Source organism: Oncorhynchus gorbuscha, linkage group LG02 (assembly GCF_021184085.1).
Source record: "Oncorhynchus gorbuscha isolate QuinsamMale2020 ecotype Even-year linkage group LG02, OgorEven_v1.0, whole genome shotgun sequence".
NCBI lineage: Eukaryota > Metazoa > Chordata > Actinopteri > Salmoniformes > Salmonidae > Oncorhynchus > Oncorhynchus gorbuscha.
In genome coordinates, this window is record NC_060174.1 from 62,030,640 (window position 1) to 62,056,746 (window position 26,107).

Consider the following 26,107-nt stretch of genomic DNA (forward strand, 5'->3'; position numbering starts at 1 on the left):
CTTTTAATATATCGGAATACAGTTTTTAAATAAAACACCCCCCCCCAAAATAACTAAAATAATTACAATAAAAAACATGGGATGTTTTACATGGGATGGTGTACTATTATACAACATTTGTGCAAAAGAAGTATTAATCGATTCTCCCCAAACTGCATGATTGAATGTGAAGAGCGCCCTTCCACTCGGGAGACGGATCTCTTCTGAGGGGAAAACACAAGAGAGAACCTCCCCTAAGACTCAACATAGTGTCTTCCATGAAAAAGAACCAGAAATCCAATAATAATAAAATAGATTTATATATATATTTTTTTTAAATATATATATTTATATACAAAACATGCTGTACATAAATGGCAGAGATTAAGGAATCCCTTTTATTATAGACACCCAGTTCTGTCCAGTAACTTGTGCTTTCCTTTCTCCCAGTAAGAAAAGTACTCCCTGTTGCTTTGGATATTACACTGAGAATAAGGGGGAGAGAAAAAAAAAAAAAAAGGGCCCCGATTACAATGTCTCTGATTTTAGGAAGGACACACGTTAACAAGGGCCGATCAATTAGCTAGATACTGGGTTTTAACATCTGGTAGGCGCCAGCTCATGTCTGCTCCTCCTCAACAATACCCAAAGACAGCCACGGCGTTAAGATTCAATGATCTGACAAACAAAAAGACTCAATTTACATAAGCCCAAGTCCTCAAAATGTGGAGGATGAAACCAAAAGGATGGTTTTAGAAAATGAAGAGACCTGTAAGCTCAAGCAGAATGAAAGAAGAACAAAGGGGCAGTAACCCACTTCAAACCACTGCTGTTTCTGTAGTGGGGACATCACATTGACTGGCACTTTGAGTAGTGACCCATGAATTCAACCGTGAGGCCCAGACTCCCAAGATTCAGACTAAATTAAATTTGCTACTGCATAATTACCCAGTCCAACTTATGTAGATACCATCTAACCACCTAGCGCGTGTCTCTTCCCTTTTAGACACAATAAGGAGTAGATCATTCCTATTCGTTACCAATGAGAATACAATTTTCCACCTATTAGTTCTTACCCTGTAAGTACAGATTCCCAGAGAAATTTTAGTAGACAGTCTGCTAACTAAAGTGAGAGCTAAGACGGCTAGGGGCGAAAACGAGCATACAAGGCAGTCTTCTAGGACCAGCTTTACACTATGGTACAAAAGGTTATTCCAGATAGCTCCACCATTGATATAAATACATGCCCAGGCAGACCAAGGTACTACCACATGGATTACTGTAGTGCTGTAAGGCTCTGTAACTCTCGGGACAGACTAGAAGGGTGGGAGACGGCCAGCTCGTCTGATATGTGCTCTGGTTAGAGAGATCACGGGAGCGGGTCTCTAGTCTGAAGTGCGTCAAGCGCTTAAAAGAGCAGGGTGGCAAAAGCAAAAGTCTTAAAGTGACTCCTCGGGGAACAGTTCCAGTTACATTACACGGCCAATAAAGAGAGGAGATCCCTTGGTGAAAGTGTACAGCGGCGACGCCAAAACACGCGGGGCAAAGGTGACGATTAAACAAGAGGCTATTTCCATCGCCGTGTTTCGATCACGCCAGCATGTCAAATAGACAAACCCTTTTAACAGTCTCCCAGGTGTGGTCAATAACAAATATGCCATCTTTGTTTGGAATATTTATTCAACTTGGTTTGTTTCCAACTAAAACGCTGGAGGTAAGTGTAGCACAAACAGTAGTTGTAGGTATAGTAGTAGTAGCAGGAGGTGCAGAAGCAGTAGTTTACTAGTAAGAGGAGCTGGCACTGTAGCTGGAGGCAAGGAAAGCAGAAGGGCCTCTGTCAGAGCCCCTCCCACCGTCTAGAGTCCACAGCTGATTGGATCAGGTCAGGGCCGAGAGCGGTCGGTCACTAGGGCAACTCCGCGGGCTAGCCTATAGCCACCGAGGAGGTTGTGATTCTTCAAGTAAAGTAAAAAGAAAGATAAAGACATTCCACTCACCCCGAAAATAGGAAACAAAAATCTAAAAAGGCTTTAGAAAGAACAATCCCAGTTTAGAATCGTGTGGTCTGAACAATCTCCTCCCGTCCTGTACAATGGGCACCATCTCTGTCCAGAGTCATATCTCCCTAGACCTCCCCAAATTCAGAGCTTGTGTCCAGGCCTGACTGGATTGTAAACTCTGCCGGGAAAAAGCACCGCATGTTGGAAAAGGTGGGAGTAGGCGGGAGTCTTATCCCTGAAACAAGCTCCTTGACAGTACGCTTGAGATTGTTGATGCGTCAGAAACACCTGAACGAGCATGAGGGTGTTTCTACCGGGAGGCGCTGTTGGAATGTGGGTGGTATGCTGGGGGAGGTGGGGTGTTGATATTGACTGGTCATATGATGTGACCCATGCAGTTTCACAGTGGATTTCCCCACAGTGAATTCTTTCTACAGTGAAGCAGCAGGTTGGAGCAGGAATGGGGTTTAAAGAACAAGGCTTGTTATGGTAGTAACTCTGGCTTCACCTGTACATACAGCAACATAGGATATTGGCATTCCCTTTTTGGATTCGTTATGCTGTTGGTGGATCTCAGGTGAAGGAGAGGAGAAACTAGGTTTTTTCCCCCTTCCCCTATATAGAATTTTAAAAAAACTAACTAAACATTACACAACATCCCTTACAATTGCACTGGCTTTTTGGCCTGCTAGAGTTACCATAGTTATGGCCAAAAGGTTGTCCACAGAAACTCTGAGGGTGTATCGGGCGAGAGCTCCTGTTTCAAGTCCTAGGAGGGGACATGGTGAATGTTTTTTTTTGGGAAGAGGGGGTTGGTGCATACATTTTGTTTTTACATGCATCCTTACGGTGGCTCGATGAGGAGCAGATGAATGTACTTAAACCTCCCAGATCCATCCAGTATTGCAAAGGCTAGAAAACATTTACAAATGAACATGTTGAGAGGTTGTGATCTGCCAGAGATGTAGCGAACCTCAGAGTCCAGTTCTCTTTGGAATGACTCCGGGAAGCTGGAATGAGTCCAGTCTGAGCCGGTCAGGCCCACTCTAGAACTGGCCGTGGTGGTGGTGTGCGTTGTCTGCAGGGGTTCTCATGTGTTCTCCAGTGCGGACTCAATCCAGGTGCTCAAGTAAAGGCAGCTCTGTGGACTCCTCTCGAGGGGCGGGGCTGGGGGGCTCCCCTGCAGTGAGGGTCGTGGTCTCCGCGGACTGGGTAACGCCCAGTGGGTCCTGGGTTGGGCTGGCCTCAAGCCGGGCTGCAGGTGGAGTAGACTGGAACACAGAGTGACAAGACGTAAATAGCCTCAGTTTCCACTGCAACAAATTACCATCATTAAATCAAATCGCAAAACCATACCATCGTTCTGGAGGAGGTTATGTACTGCAGCGACATTATTCTCATGTGTTCATGATAGGGCTGACCCAGTTTTTTTTTTAAATCGACTGGTCGGTTTGTCTGCCGGTCGACCAAGATTTTTTTTTTAGCCGAGCAGTCTAAAATGTATATTAAAAACATTTTTATGGCAAAAGACACCTGTCTGATTGACACCTGTCTCAGTGGACTAATCCATTGCAGAGGAGACGGGGTGGCACAAAAGTATCACCAGTAGTACATCTACTGTTAATTCCCATAATTTCTAATCTACAATGTTTGTCTGGTTACGGTCATTTCGGTTAATGCATTCAACGCATTATTATTAGTCTTTTACCGTTCTCATTGTCGGAGTAGACCTAGGCTACACTTGTGAGGAACACATTTCGGTTTATTTCCTTCCAGTTAAGAAGTTTGTCAATTTACAAATTGTCATTTGTTTGTAGCGCTCCTGTCAATGTTGAGGAAGGACGAGCACCTGATTATACATAGAAGTAGGCCGAAATGTGCCCGTTTGGGGAATCTCATAGTGTTTCTGATTGTTTACTTGACAAGGACAAATCAGAGACAAAGTCTGTTTTTATATCGGTTGAGAATGAAAATAGTTCCTTAACGTTCCTCAACCTTGATTTGAAATATCTTCCCAGCTCTCTTTCGATAACCACTCAGCATGAAAGGAGGAGAAAAAGAAAAAATAAATCAGGCGGAAACGTCATAAAAATAGGTGTCTGATTCCTTCTTAAACCTGGCACAAATAGCCTACAGCTGTGTGTCTGATTCCTTCTTAAACCTGGCACAAATAGCCTACAGCTGTGTGTCTGTCCGGAGCTCACTGGAGCGGAAACGGAAGGCACAGAATATATTACATGTTGCAAGTTTGCTAGTTCCAGCTTCAGGCCCAAGTTAATAGTTGATACAATGTTTCAAGTTCCTTGTAGACAGGCCTTGCATAGCCAATGTGATTTATAGGATATTCATTTTATCAGGACATTTTCTACCTGCAGGCTGCAATGTTTTTATTTGTTGGCTTTATGTAGGCTATTTTGACATAGTTGGCAATGGCAATAGAAATATTTTTGGGGGAATTCTGATTAACCACTTGAAAATTATTTTGAGATACAAAGACTATAATGTAAATAGAATGAAACTGTTCCACAAAAATGTGCATCTGGCACACAGATCAGTACAAAGGGTAAGATAAATTGGCACTCCAAATGCAAAAGGTTGCAGACCCCCTGGTGTAGCCTATTAGGAGCGTAGCAGCAGGAGTCTAACAGTAGAATCTGCCAAAGCCAGCAGCAGCGGAAGGAAGAGGGTTGATTTTTTTTATTCTGGTAAGGTTGATCTCTGGCTCCCTCAAGTCATTAAATCACAGTGTGCTTAAAGCATCAGACAAGCTCAGTACATATAGTTTATTTTATTAACATACATATGGTGTCTATATATATATATATGGAAAAATACACATTTGAACATTTCAACCCATCGATGAGCTTTTTAGCTGGGAACGGCCCTAGTTCATAAAGACAGTCACGCTATGCTCTAGCTCCCACACACACACACACACTACGTTGTTTTACTATCCTCACCTGTGTCCGTATGCATGGAGACCCTCCGCTGTCGCTCTCAGCGGAGGCTGGCCCGTTGAAGCCCTTCCTGCCAGACAGGCTCCACTTCCCGTATAGGCCCTCATAGTGCAGCCCGCTGCCCTGCCCCAGGCCATGTCCTGTCCGTCCGGACCCTCTGTGCACCCCCTCCTGGAAGCTGCCTGGGCAGAAGCGCTCTGGGCCGGGCAGGGAAGGCATGGCCACAGAGCTACTGAAGGACAGCTGGGAGCTGGACAGGTGCTGGCCCAGGAGGCCCTGGATGGACGAGGTCCGGTGGAGGGAGGTGACCAGCCCAGCGTCCATCCTGCCCTCTGACTGGCTGAGCAGGGCCAAGGGGAGGGGCTGAGGGTGGTGGGGCCAGGTGGGGGTGGGGCCCACAGGGTTGTCAGTTCCTACGGTGACAACGAGAGGCATTTCATACACATTACAGAACGCAATCATTACACAAACTGTTCCATGGCTGCGTTATCAGCATACTGACAGTATTGACATTGTTATAATAGCTAGCAGCAGTTAAACAGTGGACATCCGAGGCTGTAGTGAGTGGCGGCGTCCTGGGCTCACCCATGGGGGGGTGGATGGAGGTGAAGTGGGGCTGGGGCAGGGGCAGGCTGGAGGCCGGGGTGCTCTGGGTGGTGTGAGCCGCTGGGTTGTTGGAGATGGAGGTGGAGCCGCCGCCGCAGTCCGAGTCCTCGATGTTCCCTCCACTGTTGCAGCCAGCCCCACAACCCTTCTGTAACCTGCAGGGGGGAAACAGAGTTAAAGTCCAACCGTCTTATCGCACACGGTCAGTGGATGTGTGCGAGAGAGAGCGGGAGAACATCCGTGTATGGCATGTGCATGATAGTATGAGAAACTTCGCAGGGATACCTGGCTGTGTTTGTGTGTGTGTGTATCAGCCCTACCATGGCTACTGCAGGCTGTGTAATGTAAGTGTACCTGTCCCAGCTGCTGATGAGCCAGGTGTAGATGTTATGGGGGCTAACAGGCCCCCCCCAGACAGAGCGGAGCTGGGTGTGCCCCCCTGCGTAGGAGGTGGTGAGGGGCGACACGTAGATGGGGTAGCCGATGGGCTGGTCACATGACGAGTTGATCATGTTCCTCAGGGCCTGCTTGGCATTCTGTATGCTGCCGCGCTCCGGGTTCCGGTTCCGCAGGAACACCAACTCCTGCTGCTGGCCTGCCCACAGCCCGCGCACACACTCCCTGTTCACCTTGATGACCCTGAAGCTGAGGAACCGCTTGTTGAGCATGATGATCTTGTACTCGTCGCTGCCGTCGTCCATGACGTGGCGCAGGGCCAGCAGTGACGGCATGTTGGCCAGGATGGCGCTGCGCCACACCGGGTCACCCTCATGGCTGATCAGCATCTTCTCCTCGTTGGCAGTGATGGCGTCGTACAGAACCACCGGGTCCTCGTACTCGTCTGGGGACGTGAAGTGGTCCTGTTGGGGACGGGGGGTCGGAGAGGATACTTTTTTAGTGTGAGCGATGTCATCATTAGGCTTCTTAGTCTCAGCTCTGGTCACCACAGTGTTTCTAAAAGCTAATAAATTCCCTCTGGCAATCTACTCCGAGTTCAGAGCACTCTGGTTGTGTGTGCCCGAGCTCAGTGTGCCTGAGCTCAGTGTGCCCGAGCTCAGAAAGGTTGCGAAATTTATAAAACAACCTGGTGTCAGTAAACATTGCCTAAAAAAACCCAGAATACAATTGTTGCCAGGAACATAGTTGCAGTCATTAACCCCTTGGGATAACAAAAACAGCCTAACCAGCTCTGCTAGGGTGAGTAAAAGGGTCAGAGTGAGGTGTTCTCTCATTTGTGTCTGGAAGTAGCTAGCAAGCAAGCTAGCCAACTTTAGCCATTTACCCCGAGTGCTTGACTGCTGTCGTGAGAGGGGAAACACTCTGAATTTACAAACGGACAACGCTTTAAAATTCTACGAACAGCCCAGAGCGCACGCTTGACACGCCAGAGTGAATTTGCGAACGCACCCTTTAGCGTGGGCGATGACATTACATTGACGACCATACTGTCTGTAATGAGTCACGCCCATATGATCACCAGGTCTTACCTGGTGCAGTTTGAGGGACATGCGCACCCCGGGGGCCACCACCCTGTTCAACAGGTCCATGTCAGCAAACACCCACTCGTCCCTGGGAGAGGTGATGCGGAAGTCCCCCTTGAAGAGGGCGTGGAGGCCATACAGGAAAGGCTCCAAGCTGACAGGCAGGGTACAAACGTACGGATAGTCACCGTCGGTTATACGCCATCACATTAGAGACATATCACACGCTCCCTGCAGTTAGCGAACAGACAAGACCGTCCGGCCCTGGGACTTACCTGGCTGACATGCTGTGGGAGGCTGTGCCCAGAGCCCGCCTCCCCAGGATGCAGAGGCCAAAACACAGGGTGATCAGTGGAGAATCCCTCTCACTGTCCTCCACTGGCTATAACACAAAGCGTTTCATTAAGCTAGTCGGCTGATAACACTAACGACATTGCTATGGAAAGTTCTGGTTAAAAAAAATATATATATATATATATATATATAATTTTTATATATTTTTTTAAAACGTGAATTGACAGCTACACAACAGTAACATGAGACGGAACACTAACCGTTGGGCGTCTGCTGTTGCAGTACTGGATCCAGTCCAGGTAGACCATACAGAAGGCAGTGGGGGTGACGCCAGAGGCCCTGTGGTCGTAGTCCTCGTCTATGTTCAGGTTGAAGGTCGGGTCACTGTCCACGTAGGCCGGGCCCAGGCAGGGCCGCAGCGCCTCCTGGACAGTCTCATTGGCCAGCCACTCCTCCAGTTTAGGAGAGCGACTCACGTAGAAGATGATGCTCTACGAGAGAGGAAACACTGGTTACAGACCGGGCCATCAACTGTTCAAATGACATGTTATTGTATCTCATTTTACAGTTCACTGTGTGTTCAGGATGGATCACACACCTTGACGTAGTAGGTGATGAGGATCTTGCGCAGGTCGAACACCTGCAGCATGGAGGCGGCATTGTTGTCGCTGATGCTGTAGCCCTCCAGGACGTACTTGGTGGCGGCCACCTCCCAGGCCAGCCAGCGCTGGCCGAACGCCGCATTGAAGGAGAGCATGTGGGGCAGGTGGCCTGGCTCACAGCAGCAGCAGCCCTCGTCCTCCTCCACCCCTTCGGTGATGGCCTCCACCTCCCGCTGCTGGCAGTAGGTACCTGGGGGAGAGGGAATGAGGGAAAATGGCAGAGAGAGAAAATATAGTATTTTGAACTTGTCCATCTCACCATTAAAACCTACTACCACATTGAACTCGGTTCCATAAAAGCCCATTCTAGTCCAAACCCTCTCCCCTCCTCCTCACCCCTGAACTCCAGCCCCCTCAGCTGGAAGGTGACCAGGCCGTTGCCGATCTCGATGACGTGCACCAGGGCGTTGAGGTAGTCGGAGGCCAGAATGAAGCAGTCTCCTGTGGTGTAGTTTCCCCAGCGTCCCAACAGCAGGTCCCCACACAGGCTGTGCTGCAGAGAGCGCGTCAGGTGCTCATAGAAGATGGAGTTCAGGTTGTTGTCGTCAGCACCTGGAAGAGAGGAGACCACAGGCATGAGAGCAGAGTCGTTTTAAAGAATGATGACTCGCGTTAGATGAGGGGAAGGAAGACTGCGGCAGCTGACCTGGGTTGCGGTCCAGCTGGGTGGCCAGTCGCGTGTTGGAGTGATCAACCCTCTTGGTGCTGGAAAGACAGATATTACGTTAACCAGGCGAAACAGAGGCTCAAGAAACTGCTGTAAAAGTGGGTGACTTGTGTAAAATGGTATCGCAGTCTGCTAGTTTTCACGGCATCGAGCAATAATCTCCTTAATCCGGTTTTAACATTGACCTCTGAACGGCAACAAGCAACTGCTAGAGGCATGGGGTGTAATCATTAGTCCAAAACATTTTTCAATGGAAACCGTTTACTCTATGCAGAAACTGTTTTGCCCACCAAAACAAGAGTTGCTATTGGACACATTTAGGTAGGTCCATCCCTGTTTCGTTCCCGTTTGTTTCTGATTGGTTCCTAGTGATCACACCCACCTGGTCTGAACAATGCCCATCTCTACATCTCTCGGGCTCCTGGAAAGTAAAGAACTCACTTGTAGTCTCTCTCCCAGAACTTGACAGGCCTGGTGTAGGAGGTGACGAACACAGCACTGCCCAGGACAGGGTTAAGAGGGGTGGAGAAGAGAGCCGAGAACACGGCCTGGACAAACAGCATGGCTGAGTCTGAGAGTTAGGTTAAGGAGCTCTGACAGACAGCACTAACACACAGGACATCCAATGCGCACAGCATTTAGTGTTGTTTAAACACTTTCTCAGGGGCAAATGAGAAACATTGTAAATGAGGACTTGTTCTCAACTTGTCTACCAGGTTAAATAAAGGTGAAATAAATAAATTAAATAAAAAACGGAGTGCAGAAAGAACTTTGTTTAACAAGGATGGAGTCTAACCAACAGTTTTCTGCTGATCACAGAGCCAGTGTACAGGGATACGGGGCACAGCGAAGGGCTGGGCGAAGGCGTGGAAGGCAGAGCCCCAGGTGATCTGCCAGGGAGCGATGTAGGTGAGGACAAAACGCAGCTTGTAGAGCAGGTCCCAGAGCTGTAATGAGAAACCATCCAATCTAATGTGAGCGATCAAACACCCAAGTCCAGTCATTTCTCAATGTAACGTTCTTGCGTAGCCAGAAATGACTTAAAGGGAAATTTCAAACATGTTCAACGTCATATGCATCAATCTCCAGCACCACCCTAACATCAACATACCGTATATGAAAATGGCACGTTTCTATGTTTTGCATTTTTTTTAAAGAGTAGAAGATATGTTTTTCAAATGACATCGGTGTGCATCATGTGATTTTAACCAAGTGTTAGTAGGCATGGCCTGTTCTTTGGTTGATGTCATCACTGGAATCACTATTCTTCCTCTATCTGTTTACACAAAAATACATAGAAACACTCCATTTGAACATACAGTGTGTGTCGATAGTGGGGTGGTGCTGATGATTATGACATGGGAAAATGATGACATTTGCCTTCAAGGGTCAGAGTATACAACTACGCTGAACACAAATATCAACTGAACATGTAAAGTGTTTGTCCCAAGTGTTTGTTTCATGAGCTGAAATAAAGAAATCTGACATTTTCCATATGCACGAAAAGCTTATTTCTCTCAAATGTTGTGCACAAATGTTTGTTTTATATCCATGTCAAGAAAATCAATCCACCTGACAGGTGTGGGATATCAAGAAGCTGATTAAACAGCATGATCATTACACAGGTGTACCTTGTGCTGGGGACAATAAAAGGCCACTTTAAAATGTGTAGTTTTGTCACAATGCCATAGATGTTTCAAGTTGAGGGAGCGTACAATTAACACACTGACTGCAGGAATGTCCACCAGAGCTGTTGCCAGAGAATTTTAGGTACATTTCTCTACCATATGCTGCCTCCATTGTTTTAGAAAATATGGCAGTACGTCCAACCGGCCTCACAACCACAGACCACGTGTAACCACGCCAGCCCAGGACCTCCACAACCGGCTTCTTCACCTGTGGGATCATCTGAGGGGGGGTGCTGAGGAGTATTTGTGTGTTATAAAGACCTTTTGTGGGGAAAAACTGATTCTGATTGGGTGGGCCTGGCAGCCAAGTGTGTGGGCCTATGCCCTTCCCAGGCCCACCCATAGCTGCAACCCTGCCCAGTGATGTGAAATCCATAGATTAGGGCCACATGTATTTATTTTAATTGACTGATTTCCTTATATGGACTAACTCAGTAAAACATTTTTAAATGTCACATGTTGCATTTATATTTTTGTTCAGTATACATACAGCTAAGTATGTGTAGGTACCTTCATTTGGTTGAATTTGTGCAAAACCAAGTCCCAGGGAGGAGTATTCTGTACCTTGCTGAAAAGGATGGACATGAAGAAGTAGTCGAGCAGGAAGGTCTCTGAGAAGTGTGGGTAGTCGAAGAGGAAGAAGAGGGCTGTGAAGGACAGCGTGACGTACTGCAGAGACGGGGCGCAGAAAGACGAGCGCAGCAGCTTCATCCCCGCCAGAGAGATGAAGAGAGCACGGCCACTGGAGAGAGAGAGAGAGAAAGAGAGAGAGAGAGAAAGAGAGAGAGAGAGAAGAGAAAGAGAGAGAGAGAGAAAGAGAGAGAGAGAGAGAGAGAAGAGAGAGAGAGAGAAAGAGAGAGAGAGAGAAAGAGAGAGAGAGAGAAAGAGAGAGAGAAAGAGAAAGAGAGAGAAAGAGAAAGAGAAAGAGAGAGAGAGAGAGAGAGAGAGAGAGAGAGAGAGAGAGAGAGAGAGAGAGAGAGAGAGAGAGAGAGAGAGAGAGAGAGAGAGAGAGAGAGAGAGAGAGAGAAAGAGAGAGAAAAACACGTTAATTTGGCAAATACAAAGCGTAGTCTCAATAACTCTCTGACTAGATGGATAGATGGGATGAGGGAGAGGAATGTGTGGTGAGGTTGGTAAAAGGGGATGGCTTGAGCTGCTTACTAGATGTCAAGCTCCTTGGGTTTCAGGCTGACGCGCTGCGCCTCTGTAGTGAGGGAGTTGAGCACTACAGCCGGATAGATAACGTACTTCTCCACACACTGCAGCCACGCATACAGCTTCTCGAACCACATCAACTGGGCCGCATCTGGGACGGACAGGGCATGGCAAAACAAATCAAGGACAAACCTCAGGCCTCGACACAATTCTTCAGGGTGTGTGAACGTGTGCGTTTAGGGGGCGACGGGTTGCTACTTACCGCGGACCTCGAACTGGCTGTACTCTCGAGAACGGAGCACGGGGTGGGCCAGGCAGAACCAGGGCAGCTGCTTGCGGAGCTGAGGCAGCAGGTAGTGTGTGAGGAAGCCCACCACCCCGGCCACCATGTACAGGATGTAACTTAGAGCAGGCTGGAGGGGAGGGAGACAAGGTTTCACTGGGGAGTGTCATAGAAAACCAGAAGGGTTTCCCTCTAGATATTGAAACGCCATCTACAGTCGACCAGGTGAGTTGACTGACCTGCAGAGCGATGAACACGGTGCTGGCACTGATGGCAAACGTGATGACAGCCACGAGGGGACACATGACCAGGTCCGAGTGAAAAATCTCTCTCTGTAAAAAACCCAGACAGAGAGAGATGACAAGGGTTTTAAAACCTCAGACCACCGACCACATTCAAACATTTATGTTATATACACAGAGTGGACAAAACTTTAGGAACATCTTCCTAATATTGAGTTGCAACCCTTTGGCCTCTCGGAACAGCCTCGATTCGTCGGCGCATTGAACTATACAAGGTGTCGAAAGCCTTCCACAGGGATGTTTCCCACAGTTGTGTCAAGTTGGCTGGGTGTCCTTTGGGTGGTGGATCATTCTTGATACACACGGGAAACTGTGGTGTGAAAAACCCAGCAGCGTTGCAGTTCGACACACTCGCATCTACTACCATACCCCGTTCAAAGGGACTTAAAATCTTTTGTCTTGCCCATTCACCCTCAATGGCACACATACACAATCCATGTCTCAAGGCTTAAAAATCCTTCTTTAACCTGTCAGCTCCCCTTCATCTACACTGATTGAAGTGGATTTAACAAGTGCCATCAATAAGTGATAATAGTGTTCACCTGGTCAGTTTGTGTCACTCACATAATGCTTGGTTTGAGTCCCAAATAGCACCCTATTCCCTACATAGTGCACCGGTAACCTCTTGTGTATAGCCTCGCTATTGTTATTTTACTGCTGCCCTTTAATGATTTGTTACTTTTATTTCTTATTTTTCTTTAGGTATTTTTCTTAAAACTGCGTTGTTGGTTAAGGGCTTGTCAGTAAGCATTTCACTGCAAGGTGTTGTATTCAGGCGCATGTGACAAATACAATTTGATTTGATAGGGCTCTGGTTAAAAAGTAGTGCACTATGGGCCTTGGTCAAAAGTAGTGCACTATACAGTAAATGACGTGCCATTTGAGACGCATCCTTGATCTTACCACAGAGTCGCGTAGTTTCCCGGGCAGAGGGTCTTTGATCTCCAGAGGAGGCTCCTCCGGGGTCCGGCTCTCCAGCTCGGGAAAGAACTTAGAGCGGACCAGAGACCTAGAGAGAAAATGAGTGACAGGGTAGAGTTGATCTTAGGACAGTAACCAGGATCAGGGAATATTAGTGAGTTTCAAGGTACCAGTAGGTAGGTAGGTAGGTGTATATATATCTCATTGTCATCTATATCATTGTCGGAACTAGAAGCATAAACATTTCGCTACACTCGCATTACCATCTGCTAACCATGTGTATGTGACAAATAAAATTTGATTTGATCTTATTCATCATAAATCAACACAGAGATACTAATGAGCTGTCCATTGACCAGACAGAGAGCAGTAAAAAGTAGTGTTATCACGATACCAGAACGTTAACTTCGATACCTATAACAGGTTTAGTAACACGATGATAAAATGATACCACACCAAGAAAAAAACGAAAGAAAGCGGAGATGCACTGTGAGATGGTCAGTTCTGGTTACTTTTTTGAAAAGAAGATTCAACTCCAAAATGAACACAAATCAAATGAAACAACCAATCCCTGATGCATTCTGTTTGTCTTAAAATCAACTTGGGTAAAAACATAGGTAAAGCAGACCCCCTTGTTGTATGGGACACTTTTTTATTTTAAATGTGCCTTTGGAGGACATGCAATTCAATACTCATCTTTAAAACAAAAAGTAGTTAGGTCAACATACGCATGATTTAGTTCGCCCACACCAGAAGTGATCAGGACACGCAGGTTGAACTATCAAAACAATCTCTGAAACCAATTATATTAATTTGAGCACAGGTCAAAAAGTCTTAAACATTTAATGGCAATTTGGGTGGTTATTTTACCTGAAATGCACAAGGTCCTTTACCACGACAATTAATCCACAGATAAAACAGTAAACCGAATTAGTTTCTCGACATCTCTCCTCCTTCCGCCTGGCTTCTTTTTCTTCTTTGGACTTTATATGGCGGTTGGCAACCAACTTTACAGCATTACTAAAACCAACCGGAGTGTGGAGCTAAGTTCATTTTTCAATTCTTGACGAACAATTATTATGCTGACGTTGCTTCCAGAGGCAGTTTGGAACTCGGTAGTGAGTGTTGCAACAGAGGACAGACGATTTTTACAAACTGCGCATTTCTAGCACTCGGCTGTGCAGTTTTGTGAGCTTGAGTGGTCTCCCACTTCGCGGCTGAGCCGTTGTTGCTCCTACACGTTCCCACTTCACAATAACAGCACAGTTGACCGGGGCAGCTCTAGCGGGGCAGAAATTTGACTCAACAGTCAAGTGGCGACTCCGGGATGCTGGCCTTCTAGGCCGAGTTCCTCTGTCTTTGTGTCTGTTCTTTTGCCCATCTAAATCTTTTATCTTTATTGGCCAGTCTGAGATATGGCTTTTCTTTGCAACTCTGCCTAGAAGGCCAGCATCCCGGAGTCGCCTCTTCCTCTTCACTGTTGACGTTGAAACTAGTGTTTTTCGAGTACTATTTCATGAAGCTGCCAGTTGAGGACTTGTGAGGCGTCTGTTTCTCAAATTAGACACTCTACTGTACTTGTCCTCTTGCTCAGTTGTGCACCGGGCCCTCCCACTCCTCTTTCTATTCTGGTTAGTGCCAGTTTGTGCTATTCTATGAAGGGAGTAGTACACAGCGTTGTACGAGATCTTCAGTTTCAGAAGAAAGTTATTTATTTCTGGCCATTTTGAGCCTGTATTCGAACCCACAAATGCTCCAGATACTCAACTCGTCTAAAGAAGGACAGTTTTATTGCTTATTTAATCAGGACAACAGTTTTCAGCTGTGCTAACATAATTGCAAAAGGGTTTTCTAATGATCACTGAGTCTTTTAAAATTATAAACTTGGATTATCTAACACAACACGCCATTGGAACACAGGAGTGATGGTTGCCGATCATGGGCCTCTGTACGCCTATGTAGATATTCCATTAAAAAGCAGCCGTTTCCAGCTACAATAGTCATTTACAACATTAACAATGTCTGCACTGTATTTCTGATCAATTTGATGTTCTTTTAAAAATGGACAAAACATGTGCTTTTCTTTCAAAAACAAGGACATTTCTAAGTGACCCCAAAACTTTTGAACGGCAGTGTATTTATTTTAAAAACAATATATATGAATACATAATTCTAATACCGGACCGTATGTTGTAGTTGCGAAAAAGTACAGAGGTTTCGGTATGCCATGCAACACTAAAGAGTAGAGGTATACTGACCACAGGATGACAGGGTCACTGCTTTGGCGGCTCAGGTGGTAGGAGAGGGCCAGGAGCAGACCACAGAACACTGAAAACAGCACTGGCACATGGGGATGTTCCCAGGGCGCATTGATAGCCCCGAGGCAGAATCCATAGAGCAACGAGGCCACCAACACACTGCGTAATAGGCTGTAAAGCGACGACAGGGGGCTGGTGGTGGCTGTGGAGAGAAACCAAACACACACACACACAGGGTCAACAAGCATCACTCAACAAAAAAACAGAGAATTTACTTTGTGAATTACAGTGAATGGCATCTCACTGTTTGGACCCGTCTTACCTGTTCCCCCAAAAATGTGCATGTCGACCTGCTCCAGCAGACACATGAGGAAGGTATTGACCTGAGGTAGAAGCCCAAAAAGGAAAATGACGGGGAAACACAAGGCAAACACTGTGGGGGAAGAAAGAGACAGAGGGAGAAAGACCTTGAGTTGGTTGGTCGCAACACGATACAAAAGACATAAAAGCACACAGCTAGAAGTTGCCAACACTGACTGACCTATGAGCACGTCCCTGGCACAGAGCAGGAAGTGAGCGGAGAAGAAGGTGACGCCGTAGAGTGAGAAGGGCTGCAGGTGGCCTGAGCGCCCCGTCAAGTCTAACACCCAGATGAGAGCACAGCACAGGCAGAAGTAGACGGGCCGACTGTACACGATGACCCAGTTATGGCCCTGACGGGTTAGACCAGACAGTCATCAGGGTGTGCCATCAAAAACAAGAATAAACGATAGATAGGTTACCAACTTGATAATGACCAAGACAGATGGTTGTGAATGACATCATCCACTTACATGCATTGGGGAGGCTGCATCTGGTTGAACACTCTGAGGAAGGAGAGAGTCATTTCAAGCGTGAACATTAGTTTACTTCAAGTTAACACTGGTCTATTGCGGTTCCACAAACGTGTCGGCAGTTGATTTTTTTTTTACTGTATAACTGTTTTAATAAAAAGGGAATATAGGAATTGAATAGAACTTTATTGAATCCTTATGACTTGTGTCGCGTACCTTCAGTAGTGAGTACTGACAGCTGGCGATGACCAGGCAGAACTGGAAGACCCAGATGTCCCTGAAGAAGCCCTCCAGGAGCAGCAGGAACCCCAGGAAGGCCACCATGCTGGCCAGCACCACCGCAAACACATTCTCTCCTACACCACGGTTCCTACAGGACAGACACAATGGAGGATAGGAGGTCATTTACTATCCAGGGTTGCAAAATTCCAGTAACGTTACAAAAATGCTCATGTTTCCCAGAAAATGCTATATTTTGGGGGAAAAGCAGTAACCCTAACACTGTCACTCCACAGTATAGAAAATAACCTCTTAAGGAAACCTTGGCTCCTCCTCAGTACAGATGACAAACATTGGATCATATTACCAATGCGATAAACTAGCTCGCTGCTGTGTCTCACCTGTCCAGTAGCGCCAGCAGGGCCAGGCGGTCGTAGCGTACCCTCAGCCACTTCCCTGGCAGCACCCAGAAACGGTAGTACTGTTTGGGCTTGGCCTTCTCCTCGATCATCAGCGTGTTCTCGTGGGACTCATGCAGGGACTCATGGTCCAGGTCAAACTGGAGACAGAGAGGGGGATTCAAGTCAAACATCATGCGTATTTAAAAAATGAATAAATAAAGCCACATTTGCAGGAATATGCAAGAAAATGTCCAGGGGTTAATTTGTCTGAAACACATGACTTTGATTTGATTGACTAGGATCCCCATTAGCCGGCGCCAGTAGCAACAGCAAGTCTTACTGGGGTCGGACATAACGGAAAAAAACACGAGACAATATACTTTACAATTTACATACATTTAAAAACATTAACATGTAGTGTGTGTGTGTGCATCGATCAGATACACATACATGTCAGTACAAACACACAACAAGTAGGTCGCACAGGGGAGAAGCGTTCTGCCGTGAGGTGTTGCTGTATTTATTTTTTCAACCAGGTTCTGTTCAAATGCACTATATAAGATGGCAGGGAGTTCTATGCACTCATGGCTCTGTATAATACGCTGCGTTTCCTTAAATTTGTTCTGGACCTGGGGACTGTGAAATGTTGGTGTAAGTGTGTGTGTGTGTGTGTAGAAGTTGACTCGGCAAACTATTTGGAATTTCCAACCCATTGTTTCTTATAAAAACAAGTGACACAGTCAATCTTTCCCCAACTCTTAGCCAAGAGAGACTGGCTTGCATAGTATTTATATCAGCCCTCTGATCACAATGAAGAGCAAGACATCCCGCTCTGTTCTGGGCCACCTGCAGCTTAACTAGAACTTTCTTTGCAGCACTTGACAACATGACTGGACAATAATCAAGCTAAGATAAAACTAGAGGCTGCAGGACTTGCTTTGTGGAGTGTGGCGTCAAAAAAGCATAGCATCTCTTTATTACGGACAGGCCTCTCCCCATCTTTACAACCATTGAATCTAAGGTAACACCAAGTAATTTTGTCTCAACTCGACAGCCACACCTTTCATGACCAGATTCAGCTGAGGTCTAGAACTTAGGGAAAGATTTGTACCAAATGCAATGCTCTTAGTTTTAGAGATGTTCAGGACCAGTTTACGACTAGCCACCCATTCCAAAACAGACTTTAAGGGTTTCAGTGACTTCATTAGCTGTGGTTGCTGATGCATGTATGGTTGAATCATCAGCATACATGGACACACATGCTTTGTTTAATGCCAGATGCAGAACATTGCAGGACATTGGTTTCCATTGGCTTCCATTAAAGAAAGCCCTTCTATTAGATAGAGTTCTATTAGATAGATTGCTCTGAATCCACGATATGTCAGAGGTTGAAAAGCCATAACACATCCATTGTCAACAACAGGTTGTGGTCAATAAAATCAAAGGCTGCATTGAAATCGAAGAGTACAGCTCCCACAATCTAATTATCAATTTCTTTTAGCCAATCATCAGTCATTTGTGTCAGTGGAGTACATGTTGAGTGCCCTTCTCGATAAGCATGATGAAAGTCTGTTATTTTGTTTATACAGAGAAGTAGCATTGTATTTGGTCAAACACAATTTTTCCCAAAGGTTTACTAAGAGCTGGCAGCAAGCTGATTGGTCTGCTGTTAGAACCAGTAAAGGCAGTTTTACCACTCTTGGGTAGCGGAATGACTTTGGCTTCCCTCCAGGCCGGAGGACAAAGACTTTTCTCTTGGCTCAGATGAAAGATATGACAGACAGGAGTGGGTATAGAGTCAGCTACCATCCTCAGTAGCTTTCCATCTAAGTTGTCAATGCCAGGAGGTTTGTCATTATTGATCGATAATCATTTTCCCACACTAACTTTACAAAATTCTAACTTGAAATGCTTCTTTCATTATTATTTTATATATACATGAGTATGATGGCTCACTGTTCGTTGTTGGCATTTCCTGCCTAAGTTTGCCCACTTTGCCAATGACGTAATAATTCAAATAACTGGCAACATCAAATGGTTGTGTGATGAATCAGCCATCTGATTCGATGAAAGATGGAGTTTAATTTGTCTTACTGCCCATAATTACATTTAAAGTACTGCAAAGTTGTTTTCCATCATTGATCTTGGCTTCATAATACAGTTTAATCTTCTTTTTGTTGAGTTAAGTCACATTTGTCAATTTACAGTAAGTCAGCCAGTCAGATGTGCAGAGAGACTTATTAGCCACTCCTGTTGCCTCATCTCTTTCAGCCATACAGTTTATCTATTCCTCATCATTCCATGGAGCCTTAACAGTCAGTTTGTTAATAGGTGCATGTTTATCAATAATTGGAAGAAGCAATGTCATAAATTCATCAACTGTGGTGTCTGGATGCTCCTCATTAATCACATCAGACCAACAAATATCCATCATCCACATAAGAGTCACAGCAAAATCTTTTGTATGATCTCTTATACACTATTTTAGGTCCAGCTGTTGGACCTTTGGCTTTCCTGGATATAGCCACTATATTGTGATCACTGTATCCAATGGGTACGGACACAGCTTCAGAACAAAGCTGTTGAAATAGGAATTCGAATGGCGTTTCCCCTCACCTCTGGCATCTCTGACATCTCCAGGGGCACCCTGCGTACCTGCATGCCCTGCAGAACCACGGGCCTGGGCTGGAGCATGGTGAGCACCGGGGCCCCCTCCTGGACATCGGTGGAAGTGAAGCTGGAGGATTGGGACTGTCGTTCGCGCTCCCTGAGAGGAGAAGAGGGAAAGGGGTCAGACATATCAAAATCAGTTTCGGGCAAAGAGCCTAAAGCGCATCAGAGAAAGACACGTACGCCACTGGGTCCTCATAACCGCCTCCAGCAGGTCCAAACGTGTACGATCTCTTCACACCTGGAAAAACACCAGCACAGCAACAACAATGAATGGAGACTACAACTACATTGTAAACTAGGACAGAATAATTTGCATTGCAAATTTAAATAAATGAATGTCTCAGTAAAGCCTATGAACAATGGGGCTTATTTCTTGCTCTCTTCAGGATAGGTTAATTTAAGAGAGGGCACCCCGCCCCACCCTCCAAAGTTCTAAAGCGAGCCTCAGCCTAGCATCACCACACACACACTCACCACCCTCGTCATAAAAGTAGTGCACAGCCCCCTCTGTGGTGTCGTCAAAGGTGGAGGCTTCGTGGACCCCCCCGCGGGGCAGCAGTAGTGAGGTGGCGAACTGTAAGGCAGAGGGCAGAGTCCGGGTCCGCGAGTGTGAGGAGGTACGGGCACGCTGGAGGTCCTGGAGACTACAGGAAGACAGGAGCTGGGCTTTACAGAGCACGTACATACGGAGGTGACCGGCATAAGAGATGCAGTCGAAGTCGGAAGTTTACATTCACTTAGGTCGGCGTCATTAAAACTCGTTTTTCAACCACTCCACAAATTTCTTGTTAACAAACTATAGTTCTGGCAAGTTGGTTAAGACATCTACTCTGCGCATGACAAGTAATTTTTCCAACAATTGTTTACAGACAGAAAATTCACTGTATCGCAATTCCAGTGGGTCAGAAGTTTACATACACTAAATTGATGACAATTATTGTCATGGCTTGAGAAGCTTCTGATAGGCAAATTGACATCATTTGAGTCAATTGGAGGTGTACAAGTGGATGTATTTCAAGGCCTACCTTCAAACGCAGTGCCTCTATGCTTGACATCATGGGAAAATCAAACAAAACACCTCAGAAAAAAATTGTAGACCTCCACAAGTCTGGTTAGTAGTACGCAAGTATAAACACCATGGCACCACGTAGCCGTCATACCGCTCAGGAAGGAGACGCGTTAGTTTGGTGCAAAAAGTGCAAATCAATCCCAGAACAGCAAAGGACCTATATCCACAGTAAAACGAGTCCTATATCGACGTAACCTGAAAGGCCGCTCAGCAAGGAAGTAGCCACTGCTCCAAAACCACCCTAAAAAAGCCAGACTACAGTAAACAACTGCACATGGGGACAAAGACAGTACTTTTTGGAGAAATGTCTTCTGGTCTGATGAAACAAAAATAGAACTGTTTGGCCATAATGACCATCGTTATGTTTGGAGGAAAAAAGGGGATGCTTGCAAGCCGAAGAACACCATCCCAACCTTGAAGCACAGTGGTGGCAGCATCATGTTGTGGGGGTGCTTTGCTGCAGGAGGGACTGGTGCACTTCACAAAAATAGATGGCATCATGAGGCAGGAAAATTATGTGGATATATTGAAGCAACATCTCAAGACATCAGTCAGGAAGTTAAAGCTTGGTCGCAAATGGGTCTCCCAAATGGACAATGACCCCAGGCATATACTTCCAAAGTTGTGGCAAAATGGCTTAAGGACAACAAAGTCAAGGTATTGGAGTGGCCATCACAAAGCCCTGGCCTCAATCCTATAGAAAATATGTGGACAGAACTGAAAAAGCATGTGCGAGCAAGGAGGCCTACAAACCTGACTCAGTTACACCAGCTCTGTCAGGAGGAATGGGCCAAAATTCACCCAACTTATTGCGGGAAGATTGTGGAAGGCTACCTGAAATGTTTGACCCAAGTTAAAAAACTGAAAGGGAATACTACCAAATACTAATTGAGTGTATGTAAACTTCTGACCCACTGGGAATGTGATGAAAGAAATAAAAGCTGAAATAAATCATTCTCTCTACTATTATTCTAACATTTTACATTCTTAAAATAAAGTGGTGATCCTAACTGACCTAAGACAGGGAATTTTTACTAGGATTAAATGTCAGGAATTGTGAAAAACTGAGTTTAAATGTAGTTGGCTAAGGTGTATGTAAACTTCCGACTTCAACTGTATAGCAAGCACACTGGTGTGGAAGTGTTTGACTGGACCAACCTGGGTGGGGAGCCCATGGTAGAGGGGGGGTGGTGTGGGGTTGCTCCCCGCGTTGTGTCGCCTGCGGATGGCCTGGGTCCTCTTCACACTGCTCATCGAGTCCCGCTTGCCCCCCCTCCTCTGGGGCCAGAGCTGGGGCAGCAGATATTCACATTAGTACAAGGACGTTCATTTCAGATTGAATTCTAGAAATACCTGACCCTGATTAATGAAGTAAATATAGCAAACAATCCAAATTTCAATGAGACAGTTACACATTTCAGAGCTTTCCAACTTTAATGGGACTGTTTAAAAGTAAGGTTTGCTGATCTAGAATCAGTTTTGACTTTTTTTATTGTAATGAAATGGACAGGGGCGATCTGATCCTAGATCAGCACACGTTATGAATAAAGGCCCAAAGTTTGAGAGAATAGTATGTCTCACCTCCCCCCACAGCTCCCTCCACCACCAGTTCCCCGGCCCTCCAGCCCGTCTGGTTGCCAGCCCAGGAGCCTCCCAGAGAGTCCAGGCGATGGTGGTGAGTTCCAGGGAAGCCGTCTGTGTGGCTGGTCCGGGCCTCCAGGTCTGACTTGGAGACGGTGAGGGGTCGTGGAGCGGGGGTGGAGGAGGTCAGCATGGTGGAGGGCAGGGCCACAGTGTTAGTGTGGCCCCCACCGGCCCCGTCCATACTGAGCACCCTGGCGTGAGTTTTAGCACTAGCCGTGCTAGCTGACCTCTGAGCCCTTTGGGAGTGGGATGGCCCAGCTGTCTCAGACAACTCTCCTTCCCTGGGGTTGGGCAGCTGGGTGGAGGAGGGGGGCGGGTTCGTAATGCCAGCGTTAGCGAGGTCAGGGGAGTAGCAGGAGGTAGAGGAGCTCGAGTCGTCATCGTCGTCGTCAGAGCTGTAGCGTCTCTGGGAGCCCAGACTTGAGCCGGCGCTCATGTCACTGCCGTCGTCCTCGTCACTGGAGTCCTCAAACAGGCTCTCGCTGTAGGCCTTAGCCCCCAGCCGGCTGCGCACTGGGATGTAGTCTCTGTGCTGCCCGTGGTGCCGCCTGTAGGAGCCGCAGTCAAAGCTGCTGCTTCCCGCTCCACCTCGCTTACGAGGGGCTTTCCTGCGGCCAGGCCGGTGGCCCACACTACTGCCACCGGTCCGCAGCAGCTTCAAGTCTTTGGGGCGCACCACCTGCTGGGCCTGCAGAGAGGACTGCTCAGAGTGCAGGAATGGGGTGGAGGAGACGGGCAACGCAGGCTCGGAACACACTAGACCCAGGGCCAGCCCTGACGGCACCGAGCTGGCCTGCCTCGGAGGGGGAAGGGGGGGAACCCTCCTGTCCAAATCACAGGACTCGGAGTGCCCACTACTGGAGGGAGAGGAGTCCTGGAGGGAGGGGGGCTGTACAATATCTGAGTGGACAGGTGGCAAATCTTCCCCTTCCACTAGTGTCCTGTCAAGCTCCTGGCCCAGAGAGCACGCTTTGGCAGGGGAGCGCAGCAGTTCACTGTCCGACAGGTCGTCAGTATCACTTCCCCCCTGCAGCACTGGCTCCTCTGCTGGCTCTAGGGTACTGATGCCCAGGGCTGGGGCAGAGGTCGGTGTCCCTGCGTCTATGTTCCGTGGCAGGCTGAGTGAAGGGCTCTCCAGCTGGGTGGAGTCAGTCTTCTCACTGCGGTAGCTGCTGACGGTGCTGAGGGTCTCGCGGTCCGTGGCTGCCCCACCCCCACTGAAGCAGCTGTCTGTGGAGCCAGCAGCCAAGGCCACCCCACTGCGGCTGCCTGGGTGCTCTGTTCCTGGGGCGAAGGCCACAGGGTCAAGGCCCAGCCCCAACAGGTTCTCACTCAGCTCCTCACTCAGACTGCTCTTTATGAGAGGGCTGATGGGAGTGTCCCCCAGGCTCCCCGACTCAGCAGAGGGGCCCAGGGGGGAGTAGGCTCCCATCACAATCACATCCTCGTCAGGACTCTGCTGGGACAGCTGCTCCAGCATCCCCTCAATCTCTTCCAACTGGCCCTTCTCTCCTCCGTCTTCCTGACTGGAAGGGGAGGGGGGGATGGAGATGCACTCCCCAGGTTGTAAGCTACCAAATCCCCCTGACATCCCTGCTCCCACTCCCCTCAGACCAGGGAACTCTCCTCCTAGAGCAGCAGCCAAGCAGGACTGAACCATGTTGGCAACGTTGGCAACATCTGAAAGAAGTGAAAATCCAAAATAAGTACACACGACAAAGCAAAGATCAACATAGCTAACGTGTTTTGCATTGGATTAACAATAAATGCTATATCACCATTTGCACACGGACAAAAGGTTCTAGGTCTATTTCCAGTGTAACGCTATGCTTACGGATCGGGTCCTGGGAGCTGTGGCGGAGGATCTCCCGGTGTGCTGACGTGACAATCAAGTTGTTGCTGCCTTGCTCTCGCATCAGATCCTTGATATCTGAGAAGAGAAGAAGCAGTCCCTAAATTACACTGTTGCCCATGTTGGGTTAAAAAAAAAAACACAGCAACTCTTAGTCAGATCTACTTTACCAACCACAACACTGCGGTTAGAGTGGAGTTAGATTAATGCTATACCCTTGGAGCCTCCACTGTCATCAAGCTGAGGCAAAAACTCCTGAGGGGAAACAAAAACATTTGTTGGATTAAGAATGAATATCACAGGAATATAGATCATTTGTATGGGATTAAACAACCCAATCATTTCATGTTCCTGTGCAGTGTGCATAAAGTGTGCAGTTTGTTGCGTGGAACTATGTTAAAAGAGTATGTATGTGTGCGGTGTAAATGCAAGGCAGTCCTCACCGAAACCTGGTTGAGTCCAAACAGAGAGTGCTGGGAGCTGCAGCGAACTGGAGGTGTTGAGTTGACCTTCCTGAACACAGTCATCTCCACACCAACATTGCTGTCCCTGAGAGGGGAATATAGCAACACGAGAAAACATAACACTAAAATCTGCCCACAATCATGTGAAATAACAGCCCTCAAGGCATCAACACAAATGAGCCTCTTCACTCAGATGTACATAGAATGACATCTTGTTTTGACATGATTTAACAAAAAAAAGGATTCCATTAGGATTTGGAAATCTCCGCCAGTACCCATGTGGATTCCCGTCGTGGCCTCCGGACCCATCATCCCCCTCTTCTAGCCGTGGGGCGTCGGTTATGAGCGAGGCCTGCCTCTTCTCCACTATCTCCCCCAGGTCGAACATGGCATGGAGGCGAAAGTTCACTGCCTTTATTACAGTGAAGAAGGCTGCCACCACAGCACAGTACACACCTGCCACAACCAGGCTGGGGGGGAGAGACTGGATGGAAGGACAAGAGAGGGGAGGGGAGAAGAAAGATTGAGTCCAGAGCTGGGAATAAAAGTAGGCTAGCCCATGATGAGGGTAGTGAAACCATGCCTTGTTCTCAATACCAGTAAAATAACAAATGGTTCACCTAGATAGGCAGGCACATGGACAAATTGGGCATCACATTACAGACAAGGAAGGACCACTCTTCACTAGAGCAAATATTAACACGTTTGACCACAAAAGCTTAAACATGAAAGTAAGAGAAGGAATGCTGTTTTGAATTGGGAGGGGAAATGGTAGTCTGTTCTACTTTATTTCCAACATCATCCTTTTCTCCTGTCCTATGATAAAAACGAGTTTGACCTGAATAGTGGCTGATACTGCACTAATAAATGTGTATGTAAAAAGTGCCTGACAAACATGACAACCAGTCTAAATGAAATTTTCCACCTTTTTTATCTACCAAAACCATAAATTGTCCCCTCCATGAATACTCACCATGTAAAGCAGGAAAGGGAAGGCCAGGAGAAAGATCCAGAGGTACAGGTGGAAGCAGTTGGAGAATGTGCTCTGATGGGGGTCCACATACCAGCCTCCTGTGAGCGAAGCCCACACCCCCTGCCGCAGTATCTGAAGAGCTTGGGAACCCATTGTCCCCCTCAGAGCAGCCAACCCAGGGTTCCAAGGTTTCCTCTAAGGCTGGAGCTCCAGACGATCCAGTTGTAGCCACCCGTTCACGTATCTACAATGGCACTTCCATTGAGGATGAAAAGTTAATGAGTCAGTCCTCTTCACTTTCTGGTGTATAGTCCTTAGTGTATCTCAAGGGAGGCTGTGCATGTTCTTGCTCCAGATTGGGCTGCTTTGCTGTGCAGTTCTTGCAAAAAAGTAATCCTTGCTTTATCTGGAGAATTACTTTTTGGCACACTGGTGGTGACCCACTGACTAAATAACATTCATCTGGAAGAAAAATCACAACTGCTTTGGTTGGTTTCTTCACACATTTCCAGCATTTTGAGTCACACGTCAATAAATTAAGAGTAGGTCCTGATAACATCCTTCAGAGGAAGACGTTGTGCACCACTCTAATGTCACAGGCAATCATAATAATGCTCCTACTCAGAGATGGAGCCGTAACTAGGTGGGACGCATTTCTTTAGATATGTACTTGGGAGTCCTCAACCTCACGAGACCGGAAGCTTTATGAATCCTGAGAAATTATCA

The 26,107-nt window shown here is 47.0% G+C and overlaps 1 protein-coding gene across 1 annotated transcript; it reads right to left on the minus strand.

The window, feature by feature from the left end:
• LOC124006274 (pecanex-like protein 3) lies at positions 1-25,663 on the minus strand. The gene is given in 34 exon segments (XM_046316196.1): positions 1-3,250; positions 4,940-5,349; positions 5,522-5,697; positions 5,897-6,402; positions 7,030-7,177; positions 7,299-7,405; positions 7,578-7,808; positions 7,916-8,169; positions 8,316-8,531; positions 8,626-8,684; positions 9,088-9,217; positions 9,485-9,593; positions 10,899-11,076; positions 11,496-11,640; positions 11,752-11,902; positions 12,012-12,104; positions 12,978-13,083; positions 15,254-15,455; positions 15,576-15,686; positions 15,795-15,966; positions 16,087-16,119; positions 16,303-16,456; positions 16,707-16,864; positions 19,323-19,473; positions 19,560-19,617; positions 19,854-20,023; positions 21,607-21,635; positions 21,637-21,731; positions 22,030-23,772; positions 23,927-24,022; positions 24,160-24,199; positions 24,388-24,493; positions 24,684-24,892; positions 25,382-25,663. Coding segments are annotated over 34 exon segments (6,858 nt in total). The 5' UTR covers positions 25,535-25,663; the 3' UTR covers positions 1-3,091.
• Between the last annotated feature and the right edge of the window lie 444 nt (positions 25,664-26,107).